The sequence below is a fragment of the Phyllostomus discolor genome, chromosome 2, assembly GCF_004126475.2.
Source record: "Phyllostomus discolor isolate MPI-MPIP mPhyDis1 chromosome 2, mPhyDis1.pri.v3, whole genome shotgun sequence".
NCBI classification, from domain to species: Eukaryota; Metazoa; Chordata; class Mammalia; order Chiroptera; family Phyllostomidae; genus Phyllostomus; species Phyllostomus discolor.
The window spans coordinates 156,036,876-156,059,730 of record NC_040904.2 but is presented as its reverse complement, the minus strand read 5'-3'; the positions used below and the strand labels follow the sequence as shown (position 1 = coordinate 156,059,730).

Here is a 22,855-nt window from a genome sequence, read left to right as displayed (position 1 = left end):
GGCCCTGCGATGCTCTTTCTCACAGATGAAGGGACTGCGGCTGAGAGAGGCTCACTCACTCTCCCAAGATCACACACCACGGTGGTGGCCCGAAAACTGAGACTTTCCCAGAAAACACACCGATGTGACGCCAGGGCTCAGCTCTGGGATTCCTTGTTCTAGCTGATGAGTCTCAAGGAGACCGCTGTTGTCCACCTCTCAGTGAGCGAAAAGCAGGCATTTGATGAAGGAGGACTTCTGGCGAAAGAGGAAGGAGAATTTTCTCTATGAGGCAAAACAACAAAAGGTGATCATGTGTGGGCAAAGCTAGCAGCTGCTGTGCTACACGGTCTACAAAGAAAACCAGAGAGAACAGCTGGGGATGCCACCGCCTGTGTCCTCGGCCTGCCACTGCTTCCCAGGGTCTGCAGCCACAGAGTCCGAAGGACCCCTGTCCCACAGATAGCAGGGCTCCTTGGGTCTGTTCTGGCAGTTTACTCTGCCCGCAGGAAAGGCCCGCCTGCTGTGCATATTTCATTCCAGCCCACACCCGGGCTGTGGGCTTGAACCTACACTTCCAGCTCGGCTTGGCCTCCGCCCTGTGCAGCTGGGGAGGTGAGCGGAAGAGGGCAGGATGAGGGCAGCGGCTGGAAGCGCGAGGGCTCTCGGCCACGCGCAGCACTGGCGGCTGGAGATGCACAAAAAGCGTTTCTTCTTTCACACCAGATCCTACAATTTCTGAAATCCTGATTAAATTTTAAAAAATAACTCAAAAATAGATTACTCACTAGTTTTACCATAATACAACTGGTCAGAGATCATACTCAAATAATTACTTGAAACACAGCTGAAAGGCTTCAGAAAGATTTTTAGAATTACTTATTTTGGGTCAATTCCTCTATGAATATTTATGAGGCCAACCGACAAAAAGATGAGAAGAGAAAAAAAATGCAAGGCTTAAAAAGGGCCAAATTAAAGGACTTTCTCTAACTGAAAGCAGTATCCTCAGAAGAGTCCACTAAACATTGTTTTTAGAGCAATCATTGCCCTTGCGATGTTGATCCTGCAAAGCTGCGAAAACAAGGCGCCAGCTGTCCCGGACGCACGGGGAGGAAAATCACTGGAACGAAAGGACAGACCGAGACACTGGCGCTACCCCCAGTGCGGGAAGCCTTCCTGCAGTCCACCTCACCTCAGGCCCTGGCCTCTGTCTTCAAACGGACTGTTACAGCCAGTCACTGTCCTAGGACCTACCCTCCGCCTGCTCCTCTGACAAACAGCCCTGGTCAATGCGTAAACTGACCCAAAGAGCCACCCCACTGGAGTCTTTGGTCTGTCTTCTGGAAAAACATAAAATAAACCTGGTCTCTCTTCCACTTGAGAGCTCTGGAAATACTCGATGACAGCTATCTCCAAGTTCCTCTTTCCTAGTTCCTTCCACAGCCCCTCCGAGGACCTGGGGCACCACCCCTAACCACTTGAGTTACCATCCATACAAGTGTCTATTAACGGAGCACCAGATACCATGGGAGGGGCTGTCTGGGGCTTTCTAGTTTGTCGTCGTCCTCAGAGAATGGCACTCGGAACTGAAAACACTTAAGATGTGGCCCATGTAAGAATGAAATGATTTTACTTCTTTGATAGAGACCTCATTCTTTTTAAAAGGACTGCAGCCTGCATTTGCATCACATGCATGTACGTGTGCAACGGGCGTTTCGGTCCATTGTTCTAACCCACCTGGAGACATCTGAATTCACATCCCTTCATCCAAAGTATCAGCTCTTCTCCTATGCTATTGTTAAATTTTTAAGTATATTTTATTGATTATGCTATTATAGTTTTCCCAACTTTCCCCCTTTATCCCTCCTCCGCACTGCACTCCGCAACCCCCAGGACCCCCACTTAGTTCATATCCATGGGTTGTACATATAAGTTCTTTGAGTTCTCTGTTTCCTATACCATTTTTGATCCCCCCCCCATCTATTTTATGTCTACTAACTATGCTTCTTCCCTGTACCCTTTCCCCCCTATTCCTCCCTCCCCCCTCACTGAAATCCCTTCATGTGATGTCCATTTCTCTGATTCTGTTCCTGTTCTACTTGTTTAGTTTCTGTTTTCATTGTTTTTCTTTTCTTTTAGGTTCATTTGTTGATAGTTGTTGAGTTTGTTGTCATTTTACTGTTCATATTTTTTTATCTTCTTTTTCTTAGATAAGTCCCTTTAACATTTCATATAATAATGGCTTGGTGATGATGAACTCCTTTAACTTGACCTTATCTAGGAAGCACTTTATCTGCTCTTCTGTTCTAAATGAAAGCTTTGCTGGATAGAGCAATCTTAGATGTAGGTCCTTGCCTTTCATGACTTGGAATACTTCTTTCCAGCCCCTTCTTGCCTGCAAGATTTCTTTTGGGAAATCAGCTGAGAGTCTTATGGGAACTCCTTTGCAGGTAACTCCTTTCCTCTTGCTTCTTTTAAGATTCTCCTAATCTTTAATCTTGCATAATGTAATTATGATATGCCTTGGTGTGTTCCTCTTTGGGTCCAACTTCTTTGGGACTCTCTGGGCTTCCTGGACTTCCTGGAAGTCTATTTCCTTTGCCAGATTGGGGAAGTTCTCTTTTGTTATTTGTTCAGATAAGTTTTCAATTTCTTGCTGTTGTTCTTCTCCTTCTGGCACCCCTATAATTCGGATATTGGAATGTTTCAGGTTGTCCCAGAGGTTTTTAAGTCTCTCTTCACTTTTTTGAATTCTTGTTTCTTCATTCTGTTCTGGTTAGATGTTTCTTTCTTTTGTTCCAAATTGTTGCTTTGAGTCCTGGGTTCATTCCTGTCACTGTATTGTTGGTTCCCTTTATGTCACTTTGGGTATCCTTCATTTGTTCTTTCATTTTTCAACCAAGCTCCATCAGTTCTGTGAGCATTTTGATGACCAGGGCTTTGAACTCTCCATCAGATAGGCTGGCTATCTGTTCCTCACTTAGCTCTCTTTCTGAAGTTTTGCTCTGTTCTTTCATTTTGGCCATATTTCTTTGTCTCAGCACACCAGTCTGGTTGTTCAGGTTAACTGTTTAATTCCTTGGTTGTTGGAGTTCCATGCTGTTTGATTTTCTGGCACTTCTGGTTGTTTATTGATTTTAGATTGGTTGTGTGAGGAAGGGAAGGGTTTCTACCTATGCCTCCATCTCGGCCAGAATCTGTTTCATTAAATTTGATGAAGTAGTCCTGCTATCTTCCTCCAAGGTTTGGAAAAAATGCTAAGCAGAGCCAAGTCATCAAAGACCTTCCTCCAGGCCAAGCTAACCAGATGAGGGGTGTATGGACATTTCTCGAAGGCATGTGTATTAAACTGTGTGCTTCTGAAAAACTGCATTCCTGTCTGGTGGAAAGGCACAGAAGGTAGATTCAACAGTAGAGGGTAGATGATGAGATGTTAATGTTTAAACAGGGAGGGAAGGGGTTTAAGGTTTGAAAAGGCGGAAAACACAGATCCAGATAGACACAGTGTCTATCTTCGGTACAGACTCTGTGGGCACAGCTCTTGGGCCACCTGTAAAGCAACTTAACTGCTACTCATCCACACAGTGTTTCTCCATCTTGTCTAAAGCACTAAGTCAGCCCTGGCTGGCGTAGCTCAGTGGATTGAGCGCGGGCTGGGAACCAAAGTGTCCCAGGTTCGATCCCCAGCCAGGGTACATTCCTGGGTTGCAGGCCATAACCCCCAGCAACCGCACATTGATGTTTCTCTCTCTCTCTCTCTCTCTCTCTCCCTCTCCCTTCCCTCTCTAAAAATAAATAAATAAAATATTAAAAAAATGTTTTTTTAAAAATAAGTAAATAAAGCACTAAGTCAATACATCCATGTACACCATTGCCATGATCATCCAGCCTAAAAAGCCTGTCGCAAAGGGGAAGATTGTTAATTGAGCTCGACTGATTAGTGAATCCAAGCTATTTCCAGGGGGCGCTGCTCCTTCAGACCCCTGACCCCTAAGGAAAGAGGTACCGATCTCTCCTTCTACAGTCCTGCCCTGCCAGACGGACTCTCACTGCCACTCAATCAGTCACTCCTTCTGCTCACCCTCCCCCCTTTCAGAATATTCTTGACCTTCCCTGATGACTTCAGCCTAGGTTCACGGGCTGCTTTTCCACTTTCCCTTGATGTTATCCTCAGGAACTTTGCATGTTTTGATGATGCTTCTGGAATCCTGACTTGCAACTCCTACCTACTTGCCTGACAGCCTTCCTCACCGCTCTGTGCCAGCACCCTGGTCATGTGGGCTGCACCAAGAACATCCTCTCCTCTGAGATTTGTACTCTGAGCCCTTTGCCCTCTCACTCCCTCTGGGGCTCCCGGCCCCACTGTTCTAACTACTGTCCATCCGGCTTACACTTGCTCCTGAGCCAGCTTGCGCTTGTGGCAAATCTTTTTAATGCTTCTTTGCTAGCAGCCTGAATTCCTCAGTTCTTGATCTTAAAGTAAGAAGGAAACAATAGGAATTGAGTATTTTGTCTACTAACATTCTACCAAATACCATCATCTCTACCTTCCAAATGGCTCCAGAATTGGGTATTTTCAAACCTTCCTGGCCTCCGCCCCAGGGCTGGCACCCCTGCTCTTGCCAACGGTGCTGCCATTGACTCTCCAGGCCTCTCGACGATCGATCGTCTAGGAAAGACAGGGCGGTGCGGGGACGAGGAAGATGGCAGGGACGGTGTTGAAAACCATTCAGTTTTGTCCTTTACCTTTATTCTCAGAGCAACCAGAGTCATTATTTCAAAATGTCAGATAACATCATTACCCTACTCTAACCCTCAATGGTTTTCCTATTAGCCTCTAAATAAAAGCCAAGTAATAAAATAACCTTCATTAAAATCACTCTCCTCTCCCAAATTTCCTACCCCACGTCTCTACTTGTTTTTTTTCATGGCATTTACTGCCACGTAACATTTTAAGTATTTTGCTTCCTTTTTTAAAAAGATTTTTAATTTATTTTTATTTTTAGAGAGAGGGAAGGGAAGAAGAAAGAGAGGGAGCAAAACATCAGTGTGTGGTTGCCTCTTCGCGCCCCCTACTGGGGACCTGGCCCACAACCCAGGCATGTGCCCTGACTTGGAATTGAACCAGTGACCCTTTGGTTCACAGGCCGGCACTCAATCCACAGAGCCACACCAGCCAGGGCAGTATTTTGCTTCTTTACGGTGTTTATTTTCTCTACTGCTCCCCTGATTTGCCCCCTTCCCCCTTAAGTTCTATGAAGACAGAGCTTTTTGTTTTGCTACCTGTGGTATCACAATGACCAAAAAGTGTGCCCACTGTACATGGGTGCCCAATAAACATTCAATGGAGTGAGAAAAATCAATGAACACTACTCAGCCAAGGCGGTGCCTTTATTTTCTGTGGGGTTTTTTGGTACTGTATATGCTTATAAAACAAAAGCAAAGCACCTTCTTGCTCTATGACTGCCTTCTAAGTGTCTGGTGTACTGGTCACAGCCGACGATCACTCACAGGCATGTCCTTTCCTTGCTTCTGGTCCTGGCTGCTCCTTGGATCTTTTCTGACACATTCTCTGACACCTGCATGGACAGGTCCCCATGCAGCCACACAGAGTCCCTTCACCCTCCTGACGAGGAATAATTCTAGGACCCCTCCAGGAGGAACACATCTTGTCTCTGTATCAGTTTTATAATTTTTAATCAGAAAAGGCTTTGTTTGTATTTTTAGCCTGGCCAAGAGGGCTGTACACAAGCCTCCCACAACCATTTCTTTCTCTTTTAATCCACAGGCATCATTCCTCAGATTAAATTTCGCCATTAGCTTTCCATCACCTTAGAGTATAACCCAGCGACGGGGCCCTCCATGATCTGATCTCTGCAGGCCGGTCTGGTCTGACATCTCCTATCACTCGGCCACGCACTCCTAACTTACACGGCTTTCTTGCCATTTCTTTAACAGGTCGTGGAGCCCTGTCCTTCCGGTTGCCTGGGTCATTCTTCCCATACTGCCTCCCACAGCTGGCTGCCAAGCACTGCTCACAGAGCTCTGCCAACAGGCCCCCTGCCTTTTCTATTTCACCTCTGAATGGCATGTACGCAGCACAACCTGAGACAACTATATCTGTTCATGTATCTGCCCCACCCCAAACATTAGCTCCTGGAGGCAGGGACTCTGTCTTATTTACTGGTACATCCTCATTTCCACAACCGTGCAGGCACATTGTGGATGCAAAGTCGTTACGAGTTACATGGATGGATACATGAATGAAGGCTGGCACTTCCTCCTCTGCACACAGGCTTCCCTCTACAGCTACACGGTGCTTTCACATCCCCATTCATTCTGCCTAAATGGTAAGCTTTCCTATGGCAGAAATTCAGAGTTGAGTCCTATGGGTGAGACCATGGACTTGTGTTTTTCATTTAAATTTTTAGGTTCCCCTCTACCACCAGTGCAGGGGGGGACGACAGTAGGTTTGCAATGCTTTGTATGAAAAATAACACAATAAATAATAATACAAGAATAAATTCTGTGTTTCACATACTCACAACTGTAAACCTACTTTTGTCCCACCCTGTATCAGTGGAAAGTCATAAAGTTATTTAAATAATGGCAGTGTGATCCTCTTGCCTATTGCCTTCTCCTGATAATTCCAGAATGGCAGTTTTCATTGCAGGAGGTTCCTCCTTCTGGGTTAACTCTGTTTAAAGTGTACTTCAGAAGACAAGTCTCCTCTGACTTAGGAAAATTCTCCCATCGTGGCTGGATTCCTCCCTTCCCAGCCAGAGCTCCCGCCCGGGCTCCCAAACACACAGGCCAGGAACTCAAAGTTCACGCTTCAGCACTACCCACACAGACCACTTCCCACAGTCTCCCTTCTCTCCTAAGTCATGACCTTTAATTAGAAAAAAAGACAGAAATACACTTGTTTCTCTAAGTCTTAATTTCCTCAGCAATACTTCAAAGTCATTTTAAAAGGACGTGACCCTTTCTGGAGGAGTAAGGACCTTCTTCCTCCAGAGACTGCCTGGTCTTGTCAATCCACTGAAGCGACCCCGACGACATGCACCCCGTGAGTCACATTCTTCCACTTGCTAACCTCTCCACACGGCCTTGGATGCCTCCCCTCCCCTGGGGAGCCGCCTTCCTGGATTTTCCCTCCCCCTTGGTGGGCCCCACATTAAAGGACACCAGGCTCGAGTCAGCGGTTTCAAGGTCACATCTCCGTCCTCACATGAACTAGCTGTGTGAACTTGGGAAAGTCCCTCAACCTCACTGAAACTGCTTCTTTGGCTGCGCGCTTCATGGTAGGACACAAGGACTAAAGGCAAACGAGTCTGGGAAAGTCCTTGGTGAAGGAGAAGGTGTTATTTAACTATAAGTTGCATCTCTGAAGGACCCAGGGGCCTCCGTCTTTCTTCAGTGCAGATGCGGAGCACACATAACCGGTGACTGTCAGCAGGAAGACAGCACATCCCCACAATGTGGGGACAGACGTGGGGTTTCTCTCCAAGGACAGAAACAAATGAAAGGGAGAGCCTTCTGGCTATCTCTCCAGGAAAACTTTTTCCTTAATGGGACCCCAGTTCTGTTCCCTGACATTACAGTTACCCTTGAGGAAACTCCCTGACTAGCAGGGCCAACGCACAAGGCCTAGGAATGCGCCTACCTGCCCCTTTCTCCTGCCAGCATATCCCCTGAGCCAGATCCTGCCTGGAGTTCTGGGAGCTGCAACCATTCTTTTCTTTTGACTTGAAGACTCCTCTTCCCACTACAGGCCTATGGATGACATTGAGAGGCAACAGATCCAGCTTTCCATTCGTGGGTCCATGTTCCCCGGGACACTGGACTGGGTGACCCACAGTCGATCTCGGTAACCCGGTATACACACAAACACATCTTAAAAAGCAATATTTACCCTTATCCTGTGATACACACTTTGCTATTTTTCTTCTCCCTATGCTACTTAACTGGTTTAAAACATTCACTTCCACACACTAAAGTGACCTCACAACCCAATAATGAGCTCCTACCCACAGCTGAAAATTTAGGTGGAAGAGCAGCACCTGCTCCTAGTACATGGCTCCAAACCAGGAGCTCCAGCTTTGACCACATGAGACCAACGGGCTCTGCTGGATTCATTCATAAATATCTACGGAGCACCTACTATGTGCTAGGTGCTAGCACAGGTGGTGGGGGTACATAACATAAATGAAGGTCATCTCTTGACTCATGGGCCCAAGGTTAGTAGTGGAAAAAGATTTGCACAGAAGAAAATGCTTTGAATCAGTCTTCTGAAAAGATAATCAAGCAAGTATGCATGTAAAACAGAACCAATACCATTTCAGGGTAAAACATTCTGGATGATTTTTAGAGACATTTCAGACCTGGAAATGATTTCTGGTTCAGTATCCGCTCGGTGTGCACTAGCACTTGGCTAGGAGATCTTCTTATTTTAATCAATGACACTTAGATCACCCACAGGTATGAATCAGAGATCCTTACTTTATGAACACATAAATTTGGAATTATTTCTGCTTTCCCAGAGATCATTCATTCTGAAACAAACATGAATTTCATTCACATTGGCCTCTATACTATATGAGACCAAGTCAATACATACAAATCAGAAGATAACCAAAATTGGCCCCGTATCCATGAATGGTGAAGAGAAAAGAGCAAATAGATTGTTCTCTGCAGAGGGAGTTACTGTGGAGGTCCGTTCCCCGGTACTGCGCACGCAGCCCGGCCTCATAAAGCTTCCCTCACTTGGCAATGAGGATCAGTATCCGGGAGCACGAGGGGCTGCAGCATCTCCTGGGAGAGGCCTCTCTCACGCCCGCTGGCACTCTAACCTATGCGAGCTTGGTTCGAACTTTCCATCCAAGTGCCCTTGAACTGGTGAGACCACAGGGGACAGGGCTCAAGTATCTCCATGTCAGCATCCATGCTTTTTCAACTCTCTTATCTTAAAAAGGCATGAAAATTTAGCAGAAGCATAGACATAATCAACATTTATTTCAACACAAAAACATCCTCCCCTCCCCCAACTATAAAACTGATGTTTATCCGATGGATTCTCATACTCTTCTGGAATCTTCTGCTAACGCCCACATCACTCAAGCCCAGGGTAAGAGTCACGGGTCTGGGCGAAGGTTGCCAGTCTTTACCGACAGGAGCGAGCCTCGGCTTCTGCATCAAGGCGGCCCCCTGTCTTGGACGGCGGGCTACCAGGGCAGCAGCTGTTCATTCCTCTGCGGTCTCTCACCCGTGACGTTACCAAGTTCTAACACACCCAGCATTTATGAAATACTCACTTCATTCTAGGCACTGTTCTATTTATATTTTTTAAACTTATTTACTTCTTATAACAACCTTGTAGGACAGATATTTAACATTAACCCTTACTACACAAATAAGAAAATGGAGGTCACACAACTAGGACAAATGGAGGTCAAGCTCACTTCCAGGTTCTCCCCAAAACACCTGGTCCTCTGCCCAAGCCTCGAAGAGCTATGAATCTGTGCAAATACAATAAAATGACGTGCTGTGTGATGGGAATGCTTAACTACTAATCCCCATCCTCAGAGCAAATCATAAAGATATTTTAAGTCTTCTTCACCCTCCGAAACCAAGTTTTTACACTAGAAATCAGACACAAGTTCAAACAGACCACGTCCTTGGGCTTTTTCTTCTCTTGACAATATGGTAAGTATACAAGGTCACTGCAGAATTAGGTTTCACCTGAAGTTTGGCTTCAAAATGTTTGGTTATTAATAAATTAAGACTCTTAAATCTCTAAACTTAGGTGCCCAGTTTTTCACAGGGTGATCCAAGGCCGCCTGGAAGAATAAAGTGAAACCGGGGAGAGAGTATCATGCACTCAGGATGAACAGGACGCAGAACCAGCAAATCATATACCCCAGAGTGCGGTCTCCTGACTTGTTCCGTGGGCTTCTGCTGTGCTGAGACCATCCAGGTTATGGGCACGAGCATCAGCAGGAAAAACGAGAGGCTTAATCAGGCTCTGACCCACTGCTGGTGTCTATGGGTTTTATCACCCCCTATCTCCCACCGCCAGTCCACTCCGCTGCCCCTCCCGAACACCGGCAAAGAGTCACAACCTTGCTTAAGGGCCTGGGCTGTTGGATGCTCTCTAACCAATCATTTCATGGAAGCTGTTGCTCACACCCGTGCTAAGAATGTCTAGTGCTACCCAAGGTCAATGTGTAAGGATACACAGCGGTCACCTGGGGGGCTTAAAAAATACAGACTCCAGAATCTCAGGAATTCTGGAATGCTTCTAATAATCAGCCCAGATGAGACAGCTTCACTGTGGGTAAACATTCCTCTCCACATTTTGGTATGAGATGGCAATCGCCCACCCCTGGCTCTGTCCTGCACTGGACTATCAGCACCGTGAGGCCAGGGATGATTTCAGTCTTCTCTGTCTCCCCAGTGTCCACCACAACACCTGGCTCAGACCGATAACCCCACAGCGGAAGGCCCTGTGCTCGGTCCTGCAAGCCACTGAGCACAACATAGAGCACGTGGTTTACTCAGGGAGACAGACTAGCCAATCTAATCCTTGTGGCACTGCTGCCTAGAATTTGGAATTTGGCAGAGTGTTACTGACTTTGCCAGAGCAACACGATGAAGAACCAAAAGTGAACGTGTGACTGGCATTTCCAGTTCTTTTGGGAAGATCTGCATTCAGCTCTTTGGCAAGAACAAATACAAAACCTTGTGCTTGTTCTGAAGAGGTCTTGGATTTAGTTGTCTGAAGGATGGGGCAGCATGACCACAGGGGGAGATCCCCTGGAGTCTGGAGCAGTGGTGCTCCAGCGCTCGTGTGTGGGTTCCCGGGCTAGGCAGGGGTTTCAAAGCAGCACCCCAGCTGATTCTGGGGAATGTGCTTCCACAGGCTATGGTGGGTTTGCACCTTTGTGGGATTTTCCATTTGAAACCAGCAATGCTGCTTTTTCCTACTCAAAAACCTGGTAGGCAGTGAAGGCGTGGCAGGGAAAAGAAAAAACTTTACCAAGCTCTGGTAAATGAAATTTTGTAACCGGAAGAGTGTAGGATGGACACAGGAAAACGCTTCCTTGGCAGAGTTGTACAGTGCCCGGAAATCTGTTGGCGTGTTGAAGCGCTCACTTTTCTGGAATTCCCTTAAAAACAGAATCTTATAAATAGGTTGAGGATTGAACCACTTGTCCTTCTGGGGACACTGTCAGCTTTGTTATTTCTGCCCTGGTGTGTCGTCTTCATACTTCACATACTAAAACTGTGGTCATTACTGCCATCCTCACCATGGCGTTCAAAGTCCCCAGGGAGCCGACCCCACTCTACTGCCCCAGCTCGATCACTCACGCCAGGCCCTCCTCCCTCCCTCTGCACACCCCGCGTGTCAGGCCAGCACCAGGACTGTCAGCCAGCTGACACACCCGTATACCAATATATGTGTGTACAGGGGGTTCCAATACTGAAGCACCGCCCTGCTCATTAGCAAACAGTGACTCAGCCTGGCACGGCAGGCGGCAGGCGGGCAGGGGGCTTCTAGGATGCACTGCAGCCCAGCCGGAGCCCAGTCCTCCATGCTGACTGTTAAAATAGTTTCAAAATTACCTCCAGCTTCCACAACGCTCCAAACACTTATTTTCATACCTCTGGGCTTCTACTGGTGCTGTACCCTCTGCTCAGAATGCCCGTCCCTCCTGCCCTCAAAACCTCTTGAACTCCCCCCATATTTCAGACCTTTGGTTCAAATACAAGTGTCTCCAAGAAGTCCACCTAAACTCTAACCTCCCTCTTAGAAACAACTGTCTGCTCTGCCACAGCCACATAGCCTTTGCTTAACTCCTTTTTATAAGCCCCCTACTCTGTCTCACTTTAGTTATTAGTCACACATTCCAACAGATCTGCTTCCCACACCTCTGAGATTCTGGGAATAGATGTGTAGGTAAAGTTGTATTGCTCCATGCATTCCAGAAAGCCAGCTGACCACCTCCATGATGCTAATTGACACAGTCCTATCTGAGAAGGTCCCCCATGTGAAGACATGCTGTGACCCCGAGGGCTTGGCATCCTGGACCCTTGGCATGGCTCAGGAGGGCTACGGGACGCCTTAAAAGGTCCAGCAGCTAGGACTAGGAAGGGAGACAGAAAGTCACTCTATGGACCTCACGCCCCACAGATAAAGACAAAAACACCAACACAGCATCCCCTAGGCATGGAGGGGCTGGCTCAGGAAGGCTTCCTGGTTGTGCTGACAGTGTCTCTTCTCACAGATGACAGCCCCTCTGGACATGCTGGGGGACAGACGGCCAAGCAGAAGTGGTCAGCACACCTTGATCTTTCTTCAAACTGTTCCCTGTTTCTTTTTGGTTTCTAGCCTCTTATTACTTTGAAAACAAGCCTCTAAACACATACTAGGTTTAAACCTCCTGTGACAAGGACCATTATCTTGCCTACCCTTCTACTCTCCATGGCTAATGATTCTATCACCAGACCCATGTAGCACTAGGCAACACTGAGCCATGACATCCAACAGTTACGTCTTATCATTAGCCCCATTTACAAGTGGGAAAACTGAGGCACAGAGAAATGACATCATTTTTCCAAGACACCCAGGGACTGACCCAGTCGGCAGCCTGGCCCCAAGTCCCTGTTCTTTTGTACTCCCTGCACACACAAAGGTTTGCCAATATCCAATGAGTCCACCCTGGGTTCCATGGCTAAATGGACACTGGCTATTTTAACAGGGATGTTTGCAAGCACTTGACATCCTGAAACTTCCTGGGAACACTTGGAGCTAGTCTGCACCACACAGGAACTGTACAACCTCATGCAATGGTCACCCGCAAGGAGCACATGCACGCCCTGCGTGGGGGTGTATGAACGGGCACAGAAAAATGATGCGACTATGCAAAGGGTCCAAGGGCAAAAGAGAGGCTCGGAGGTAGTTCGGCCACTTTAGGAATGATAAATGTGCAGTTATTAAAACAGAAGGAGGTGAGCAGCTGGAGGGGCACCTCTCCCCTTTCTCCTCCCGGTGGTCTGACAAGGCCTGTCTGTCCTGGTTTCCAGCCATTTGTAAAGACCTCAGAGCTGCCACTGGCCTCGTGGGCAGAGCGGCAGGGAGGAGGGCTGGGGAGCAAGGCGCCATCCGTCACTGTCAGGAGATGTGCTGCACACAGCACGGCAGGCTTCCTTCCCTGCTGCTCCTGCAGCTAGGGCTGCAGATCCTGAAAAGATGCAGAACATGCACACCGCAAATAACCGCGCAGCATCTGGGCCGCGGGAGCCCAGCAGAGGCCCCTCCCCACTGCGAGGCTGAGCGGCTCTGACTTAGGCTCCAGGAACTTGGAGCACTGGGACTTTTGGGGTGCCTAATCTCTGTCCCAGCCAATCTCCGTCCTGAACAGTCTATTGAGGTTTGGGGTTAAAATTCTCTGGAATGAAATCCAAGCCTCTCCTTTCTCTACAAAGACTTCCAGATTGCTTTTAGTAATCAAAGTGCTGCCAAGGTGGCTCATAATCATTACGTTATGAAAATATAAGTGGCCAGGAGGAAATTAATACCAGGTTTAACTAGGGAAAGGCCCACGTTCTTGTGAAGTAATTATAAAATTAAAATGTGATATTTCTCTGGTGAGTCTGAAAAGCCTCCCCGTGAGGTCTATGGCGCAACAGGAAGGTCAGGCTCCGCACCAAGGCAGGGCCGAGAAATCCTTCCGCGCCCAACCCTGGTAGTCAGGGACGTCTGTGGGCACGCCTGCAAAGATTGGGTTAGAAGTGATTAAAAACAAAAAGAAGGGAAAGGACAGGGTTTGAATTTTCCAATTACTCTTTAAAACTCAAGAGTCAAGCTGTTAGAAAATGCAGGCTTTCCCAGTAAGACTAATAATGCTGAGCTAATTAGACCCACAGGCACGGCCAACATATAAATTCAGGCTCAAAAGAGGGACACTATCCCTTTAAAAACTGCCTGGGGATCAGTGGAAAAGCTAATAAGGAGTGTCAGTTGGGGCTGCTTTATTAGGTGGCCCTCTGGAGGATAGAGCCTGGGGTTTCTGTAACAGGGCTTCTGTGTTTGATTCAATAAATCAATTTATATTAAATGCGGCACAACTCTGGAGCTGGCTTCATAAAGCACTCTGCGGTGTTTCTCAGGCTGCTTACCCAGTCCCTGTCAGCCTGCCGGGTGGTGCTCTCAGAGGGCGCTGAAAAGAGCAATAAGGAATAAGCTAAAGCTGGAATGAGAGTGTTTATAAAGCTCGACCCAGCAGCTCGAGAGCACGCTGGGGCACTGCCTCTAGTGAGTTTCTCCTGCGGAAAAATGTCTGGATTGTTGGGAGGGAGCCCAGTGCCTGGGGCTGTTGCTCTCCCCCATCCCCCAGCTAGGCTGTGGAGCAACAATGGAGGTCACCCCACACAGAATGGAAAGGGTTGGCAAGGAAGCTGCTTTTTCCTACAATCCTCAGAGTCTGAAATAATCTCTGAAAAGTAACAGGGAGAGCAAGAGGAATTGAAGTGCCAACGTGGCACCAGTTTAGGAGGCAGTGGGGTGGCTGGCGGGTGTGCCGCTGACCAGGGCCAAGGACGTGGGTCTTCCTTCAGGTTGACCAGTGAGTGATGGCGGGAGATGAGTCCTCCCTGAACACAATGACCGATGCCCCCGAATATCTGGACAGTGCTCACCTCACCCCCCACCCCAGGTGACTCAGGGTCACACTAGTGGGGCCAGAAGCCACAGAATGTGGCCACACCATTTCCTTCTCCCTGGCTGTGCACAGCTGTCCTTTAACATCTTTTTTCTGCTGTTGGGATGGATATTCAGGTACGGATGGCTCCTGCATCGTCCTGCACCCCACAAGACCGACCCCACTGTATAATCCAGGGTGCGGCCGACACCCACCAGGAGAACTTTCTGTGACGAAGCACATGCTCTGCGCCCACACTGTCTAGTTCAGTGGCCACAGGCCACAAGCGTCTGCTGAGCAACTGAGATGGGGCCAGTGCAACTTGGGAAATGGATTTTAATTTTATTTAGCTTTAATTTAAATTGAGAAGGCCACACGTGGCCGGTGGCTGCTGTGCTAGAGAGCAGCACACAGAACAGAAAAGACTTCCTTTGCCTTAACAAAAGTAGTGAATGCTGAAAGGAAAAAAATGGTAGTTGACCCCACTCCATTCCCAGTGGAAAATCCTGATTTGCTCCTCGTTTTAAGGGAAATGCAGGAGGGAAAATTACCCTGCTGTGTCATCAAGATAGAATCACAAGGAGTAAGGGCTGTAAGAGATAAAAATGAAAGGTCACCATCTCTGGAATCTTTCTAATGGAAGCTGTCTTTTCCAGAAGCTCTGAGAAGCAGAGCAAAGCCCATCCCCCACCAGACAAGGAGGTTAGCAGCAAGGCGCACAGTTAGCATTTTACGAATAAATGAGAGACAAGGGCGCATGACTTGCCCATGGCCCCAGGATCTTGGCACAGCAAGGGCCAGTGCTAGGGAGCCAGGCTCCCAAAGCTGTAGGCAAGTCAGAAGACATGCCATCTCAAGTTACACACTGCCAGTGCTCTGAAATAAGACCATCATAAATGTTAGAAAGGCTTTGCTTAAAGAAAGAATTCGAGTGTACTTTACGCCTAACCAGAACCATCTGGAAACAATCTCGCATTCACACGATGGACTTCTCTTCCTCTTTGGCCCTCGCTCTCTCTACAAATCCCATCAGCCGGGGAACAGCTGCTGCAGCCTCTGGCCCAACGCCAGGGGTGAAGAAGCTACAGCCCCCTCCCACGCAAATGTCCTCCTGGGCCCCTGGCTTGCTTGTCACCCCATGTGGCTGGACAAAGAGCACAACGAACACTGATCTTACGTGGGGGAGCAAAATCAGCAGCAGGCGCAGCAGTGGGGACCTGGTGCCGCAAAGCCAGCTGTGAGAAACTGTTGTCTCAACTCCATCACATAGATGCTTGCCAGCAAATTAGGGCCTGAGACGGCTCCAGAGGCTGCGGGTCAGGACACAGGGCTCACAATGCCAGCTAGTGTGCATCGCGCAATAGCAGCTCAGCACAAAGGGCTTGGGAGGAGGGGCACCAGCTTGCACTGAGTTCAAGGCTGGGAGTCTGGCACCAGGACCAATGACACCAGGCACAGAAGGTGAGAGCTAGACCACATCAGGGAACAACTTAGTGCTGGGGGTTCTGTGAAGAAAATGCCTTTGTAAATCAAACCACTGGGCACACTATCTAAGGAGAGGCAGAAAGGGAGGTGGGGGAGCCAGGGAAGAGACTGATTTCATTATGAAGGTCCTGGTGACAATAACCTTTTGTCCTCTATACAATCTGGGCCTGCCAAGCTGCTCCACAGTCTCTGAGAAAGCACGAGGGTGGGAGAGAAAGAGTCCCTGCCAGGAGGCAGCAGACTCATCCTTAATTATGAGACAAGGCTTCCAGAGCTAACGTCCTCTCCCTCCCTCCCTCCCCGCTTGCAGACACATCACAGAACGCTGGCAGGACGCTCCCCACAGAGAGTGGGCGGTTTTCCTAAGCGTCGGAGGTCTGGTTCTTTGGGGATCTTCCCCACCAGCACACCCCAAATTCCACACAGGCTCTTAGGGATGAGTGTGAAGCACCATGTTTCAATGTGGCCGATGCCCACTGGGTCAGAGTGAGAACTAGAAAAGAAATTGCCTAAGTATATAACGTACTGCTCCTGAAATGCTTCGTTTCACCCCCTTGACGAACCCTAAAGGACTCAAGGAGACACTAATCCTGGTAGAGGTCCCCTGCTTAAATTTATGTCACAGCTCAAAATAGAATAATGGTGTCTGATCTTACCTCGAAGAGAAGTTGACTGGTGCACTGTATCAGAAAGAGCCCCGAACTGGAGTCAGCATCCTGGGTTCTAGTCCTTATTCTGACATGTTCATATTGGTGGAATCTGAGAAAAATGCCTCATCCCTCTGAGCCTCCACTTGGTCAGGTGAAGAATGAGAATGAGGAGGAGCCATCAGCACCTGGGAGCTCAGCACAGGAGTAAGCAATGCGCCCCCTGAAGTGGTGCCACCCGGTTCACACCCCTGCTTCTCCTCTGACTAGTGTATAACCTTGAGCAACTTAGCCTCTGGGCCTCAGTTTCCTCATCTGTAAAAGGTATCCAGCTCACAGGATTGTTAAGTATGAGAAATCGCATCAAGTCCTCATCACAGTGCCTGTCCCTTAGCTTTCGCAGTAACTCGCAGGGACCTCCACTGCTATCATGACTTGTGGGGGACAAGGGGGAGATGAGAATTTCCACCACTGGGTTATTTGCTGCAAGAATTAAACAGTTTGCAACAAGTGAAAACTTTACTCATTAGAAAAATTTCAGAGAAACCAAGTTCAGGGGCCAAGCCGAATTCTGAAGCCAAGAAACACAGAGGGACTAGGCAAGGGCTTCTTTGTGTCCTGGGGCATGACACATTCCAAATACTCACCCGCTGACCCTTGAACAACGTGGGGTTTAGGGGTGCCAACCTCTGCACAGTGAAAAATCCACAGGCGACTTCTGACTCCCCAGAAACTTCACTGCAGTTGTCCCTTGGTATCCACGGGGGACTGGTTCCAGGACCCCACAGATACCAAAACCTGTGGTGCTCGTGTCCCTTATATAAAGGGTGTAGAACAATGCGCGCAAGCCAGCCCTCTGCATGTGGACTCCCAACTGCAAGTCTGTTTTCTATCCGCAGTTACTTGAATTCGTGGAGGAGACACCCTGGGACGCAGGGGGCTCCCGGTACCTTCACTGAGAACCAGCTGCATCTACGAGGATCTGTGTGGTCCCAACCCACGCTGTTCAAGGTCAGCTCTAACTTAAGGCTTCCCATGGGTAAAAGGCTGCCAACCCTCATCTCCTTGTCCATGGAATGGCCAGCTTGGAAAGGCAGCAAATGAAAGTCCCACGTTTTATAAGTCCCGAAAAATAACTACTAGATGCCAAGTTTTCTTTAGAGGCTAAAAACATTTTCAAAGGAATTCATTAACGTTGGGGGAGGGAGACTCCATAAGCAGTGCTCTGAAATGGTTTTAAACTTCCCACTTCTTCCCACAAAGATGTAAAGAGCTCACAGAGGCACAGAAACAAGGAACAGACTGACAGGGACCAGAGAAGCAGGATAAGGGAGGAAAGAAGGGGAAGGGCCTAGGTAAAGAACATGTATGAGTGACCCACGGACAGGGACAACAGGGTGGGGACTGACTGTCGGGGGGAGCAGGGGAGAGCAACGGGAGAATTGGGACAACTGTAATGGAACAATAATAAGCAAATAAATACCATTTTCAAATAAGAAATAATGCAAAGGTGTACATAAATCTCTGCTCAGAGCCCAAGTTGGGAGCCAAAGCCACATAGGGAACTATGCTGAAATGAATCAGCAAATCACGTCAGAGAGCCATTCTCGGTCGTGGCCCCTCACTGGTTCCGTGCAGAGTTCCATACATCAAACGCAGCCGCCTATGGACTGCTCGCTTGCTTAGGACAATGCTGGCACTCTGTGAGTGTGAGAGCGTGCAAACTTGGATATAATCTAGTCTTGGAACTTAGCTACATTTAAAGAAATTATGAGATGAAGGTACCTTTTGACTTTTGTTTACCAAGTCAGTCTTGACTCCTCAGACCTCACTTGTGTTTCTGGCACAGAAAGGACACACAGACAGCCCTGCCTCAAGCTCGGCCTGTCTCACATACAGGCTCCTCATTCCTACCCTCCCCATGGACCACCTACCCCCTCAACTCTGCCAGCTACACCCCCTTCTTCCTTTCACCCAACAGCAGCTTCCGGTCTACTGTGTGTCAGGCACAGGACTGGGCATGGGGCTCCCACTCCAGGGGCTTATCAACTACTTGAAGAGACCCATTTAAACAGACAAGTGACACAATGAATGATTTACCTCTTACATTTATCCCATGGCCTATGTAATCTATTTTCTTGTTCATTTCCTTTCCCTCTCTGTTTTCTGCTTCCATCCCTCTATTTGGCCCTTGAGACCTCACACGTGTATTTCTACGATTTTTCCCTCAGGCACCTGCATCCGCTTTCTCTCCTAGTCAGTCTCCTTGAAACCCCCTCTTAGAACCACTTTCCTAGACCGCTGCTTTCATCATTCCTTCTCCTTCTCAGAAACACACAAGAACAGCCTACTGCTTCCCGTGGTAAATCTGAATGTCTCCGCCTGGCTTCCCTCATCCTTGATGATGTTCCCTCAATCTCAAGTCAGCCTGATTCCCTGGACGCTCCCCTACTTTGTGGTAATTTTGCTCACTGTCTCTTAGATGGACCCTTTTTGTGAATGTGTTTACAATCACATGTCTTGCCCTGGATGCCTTTCCTTTCATCGTTCCAGATTCTGCAAAATCCATACCAAACTGCACCATGCTTTTCCAAAACTACAGTAGCCCTCACCTTAAACTTTTCTGTAAGAGTGCTGACCTTGCTGATTTTGCTGACTGAATATAAACAAATTTACACAGAACACCCAGTTGGGTTAAGGCAGCAATTTTCAACCTTTTTCAACTCCTGGCACACACGAACTAACTACTAAAACTCTGCGGCACACCAAAAAATATATTTTTTGCTGATCTGACAAAAAAATAAGTATAATTTTGATTGATTCACATCAGACAGCTATTGTTGTGTTGTCTGATATAATTTTTAATTTGACAATGGAAGGGAAAAGAGGTCAGTGCTCCTGATTAAACAGTCAGATACCGCAAAACTCCCAAACTGAGAGATGCAAATGTAGTGGGAGTTTTCTGATTAATACAATACATCCATGTTTTAGGAGTAAATATGTTAGACTTTGTGAGTCATTTGGTATCTGCTGCAACTATTCAACTGCCCTGATGTAGTGTGAAGGTAGCTAGAGATCAAATACACACAAAGAAATAGGGCTGCATTAATTTTTTTTTAATAGAAAGGGGTGCGGGTAAAATTTGGCTTTTTGGGCCATAGTTTGTTGGCCTCGTTGTAGAAGAGGAGTGGATACTGGCAAGGATTTCTTCTTTTGGATGGCAAAGGACAACAGGAAGTGCCTTAGATCAGGCCCTTATCTTCCCTAGGTAGCTCAGCTGTTCCTTTAAGACAGTATGTACCGCAGAAGATTCCTAGCCTGGAAGTCATCACCATGGGAATTTGGGCTGTAACCATCTGTTATAGCTATTTTGGTCAATGAAGAAGAAATAATGGAATCGACTTCTTTGCCTGTGTTAGAGCTGTGAAGAAGAAGGAGTCGTCCACTCTCTCCTTCTCTGGCTATCCCCCAGAAGGGCAAGAGGCTCACCGGGTAAGGCCACGGGCCTAAGGGCAAATTTTTACCCACACGCCTATGTGCCTGGCACGACTCTCTCATTTTAAGCCTTACACCAACCCTAGTATGTACAGATGCTTTATCTTCATATTTATTTTTCAGGTGGAAGAAATAGATGAGGTTCTTGGTCACCATTAGCTAACTGATCCACAAGAGAAATGGTCTTGTGCTTAGATAAGTGTGTTTTGGGAGTAAGACGCCTCCTGCCAAGATTTCTTATTTCACTTTAAGTGTGATAAAATAATGAGGACAGCTCATTACTTTTAGTCCTTACAAGGGCCTTGCAAAGAGTATATATTTTTTTCACTACATCCATGGAAAACTGAGCGCAGGGGGGTGAAGCAGTTTATGCAACTTTGTCCTTTCAGAGAGCTCAGAGTTAGAGTTCAAGCCAGGACCAGTAAACCACTGGTCAATCCCTTCAAGCCCCTGACCTAAAAAACCAAGTTTAATGTGTTTTAAAATCCTTCCAAACACTTGCTCCGTGTAAAGTGAGGAATCATATCAGCTTTGAGGGCTCTAGTGTCCCCAAAGAGAACCTCAGTGGAACAGACAGGCAACCAGCCCCTGTCTGGGCTTGAGAAGTGTGCCCAGGTGCAAATAGCAGAGGCGCGGTGCCCTGTTCCCCGGACCACACCCCAGGCTGCGGGGGCACCTCCTGGTCCACACTGCGTGATGGCTTGTCACGGGGCTGACACTTCCCTCACGCACACCTGGCAGGAGGGCGGAGGGAGGCATGTTCTTACCAGCCTGTCATATTAAAGTCCCTGTAGAGCATCTTCTTTCCAAGTTCCTTTCTCTGCACTCTCCTTGGAAACTCCAAATGTGTGAATTCATTTCCCAGCAAGTGAGGCTGCATGAATGCCTAATAGCAAAAAGAAAAAAAAAAAAACCCACACACAGATTTAGAAGAAAAAATAAGACTCAAGGATGTTTTGCAAATTGCAACAGACTGTATTTCAAAAACAACAACAAAAAAATTCTTTCTCATAGGTTAAGGAAAAGAAGTAGATTTAAGACTCAATGCAAATAAAAATCACCCAGTTAACTGATTGAGGGAGGTCACTTTTTCATTCAATATGAAAAATTAATTGTAAGCAAAAGCAAGTATTGCCAAAGTCCTCAGGAAAAGGGACTGCGTTTCTCCCAAGGTTAGTGTTTTCATTCAAATCCAAGATGGTTTCACTTTTCTGACTCTTCGCCTCAGCTTTCTCTGCTGTCCTCTTGCTCACACCCTTGGTGACCACGGCCTCGTCTTTGAAACCTGCAAGTCTCCACGTCCACACAATGGGCTGAGAGCGCAGGCTGGGGATGGATACACCAGACAGGACTTTCTGTTGGACGCCCTCCATTTTGCTCTGCTGTAATTTGATCATGTAATTGGAAGACTTTTCCAGAGCAGATGGCTCCTTCCCCTCCCCCAAATCCCTGTTCACACAACAAAAAGTATTGAGCAAACAGCCACTTAGGGAATTGCTTTGAAACAACAAACAGTCTCATTGTCACGTTCAAAATTCAGACCCAGCTACCCAAAAGATGAAATGCTCACACGCTAACTTCCCTGCTCAGAGGCTGCGCACCGCAGGCAAACCTGAGTTTCCCCACACTAAGCAGTATGCCTGTTAGTAGCATCGTGGTGAAATGACTCTTCTCTCTCTTTTTGGCAGGGAAACGAGTGGGCAGAGCGAATCACTGCCTGACACTGCAGGAAAGCAAGGGATCCCTGCCGCAGGACAGATGGCCATGTCCTCAGTCCACTGGAAACAGGCACCTCCCACAGTCTCTTTCCCAGGACCTGACACCGGCAGCTCTCCCGCTGATTCTCACAGTGCTTTAGGGGTATTTGTTGGGCGTGAGTCATTAGCAGCTAAGGTATCAGGAATAAAAGAAAGCTAGCTGAATTGTTGCCAGGCTGGTCAGACTGGCCAGAGAAAGGAACTCAGAGCCAGCGATTCTGAGCAGCGTTGGGGATGTGGCAGAGGACAGGCCTAGGGGTGAGAAGGCAACTGCCCTTTATCGTCTGCTGGAGCCCCAACAGGGTCCAGGTCTGCTGGGAATTCTGGGCCCTCTCTGAGGGGCTCTGACACCTCTGCCAGGGATGAGGCTTGGCTGCTGATGGGGATCAGGGACACTCAAACACCGGGTTTCACAGGGAGGGAAGGAAGGGAACTCATATTTAATAGGGCAGGTCGATGGCGTGGGCTTTGGATGAGAGGGACTTAGATTTGAATCCAAGCCCTGCATTTATAATTTATAAGCTGTGTGACTTTAGGGGGTTACTTCACTCCTCGGGCTTCAGTTATTTTTTAATCTATATGATAGGATTAATTATATATTTATCTCACACTATTTTAATAATGTCTATAATGCACTTATAATGCACAACTAGTTGTTTCTGTTCATAAGAGAAAATAATTATATCCATTTAATAACCATGGAGTCCTATTACATCCTCACTACTATGCTAAGTGCTTTGTGAGTTCTCATTTCACCCTCCCAACAACCTTTCTGGCTACACAATTTGTG

General features: G+C 47.6%; 1 protein-coding gene across 1 annotated transcript in view; it reads right to left on the bottom strand.

Annotated features, from left to right (window-relative positions):
- Window positions 1-22,855, bottom strand: part of PPM1H (protein phosphatase, Mg2+/Mn2+ dependent 1H) — a 243,245-nt gene that overhangs the window by 44,388 nt on the left and 176,002 nt on the right. Inside the window, exon 6 of the mRNA XM_028531950.2 lies at window positions 21,076-21,194. Coding sequence (XP_028387751.1) covers window positions 21,076-21,194 — 119 coding nt within the window. The remainder of the gene's footprint in view (window positions 1-21,075; window positions 21,195-22,855) is intronic.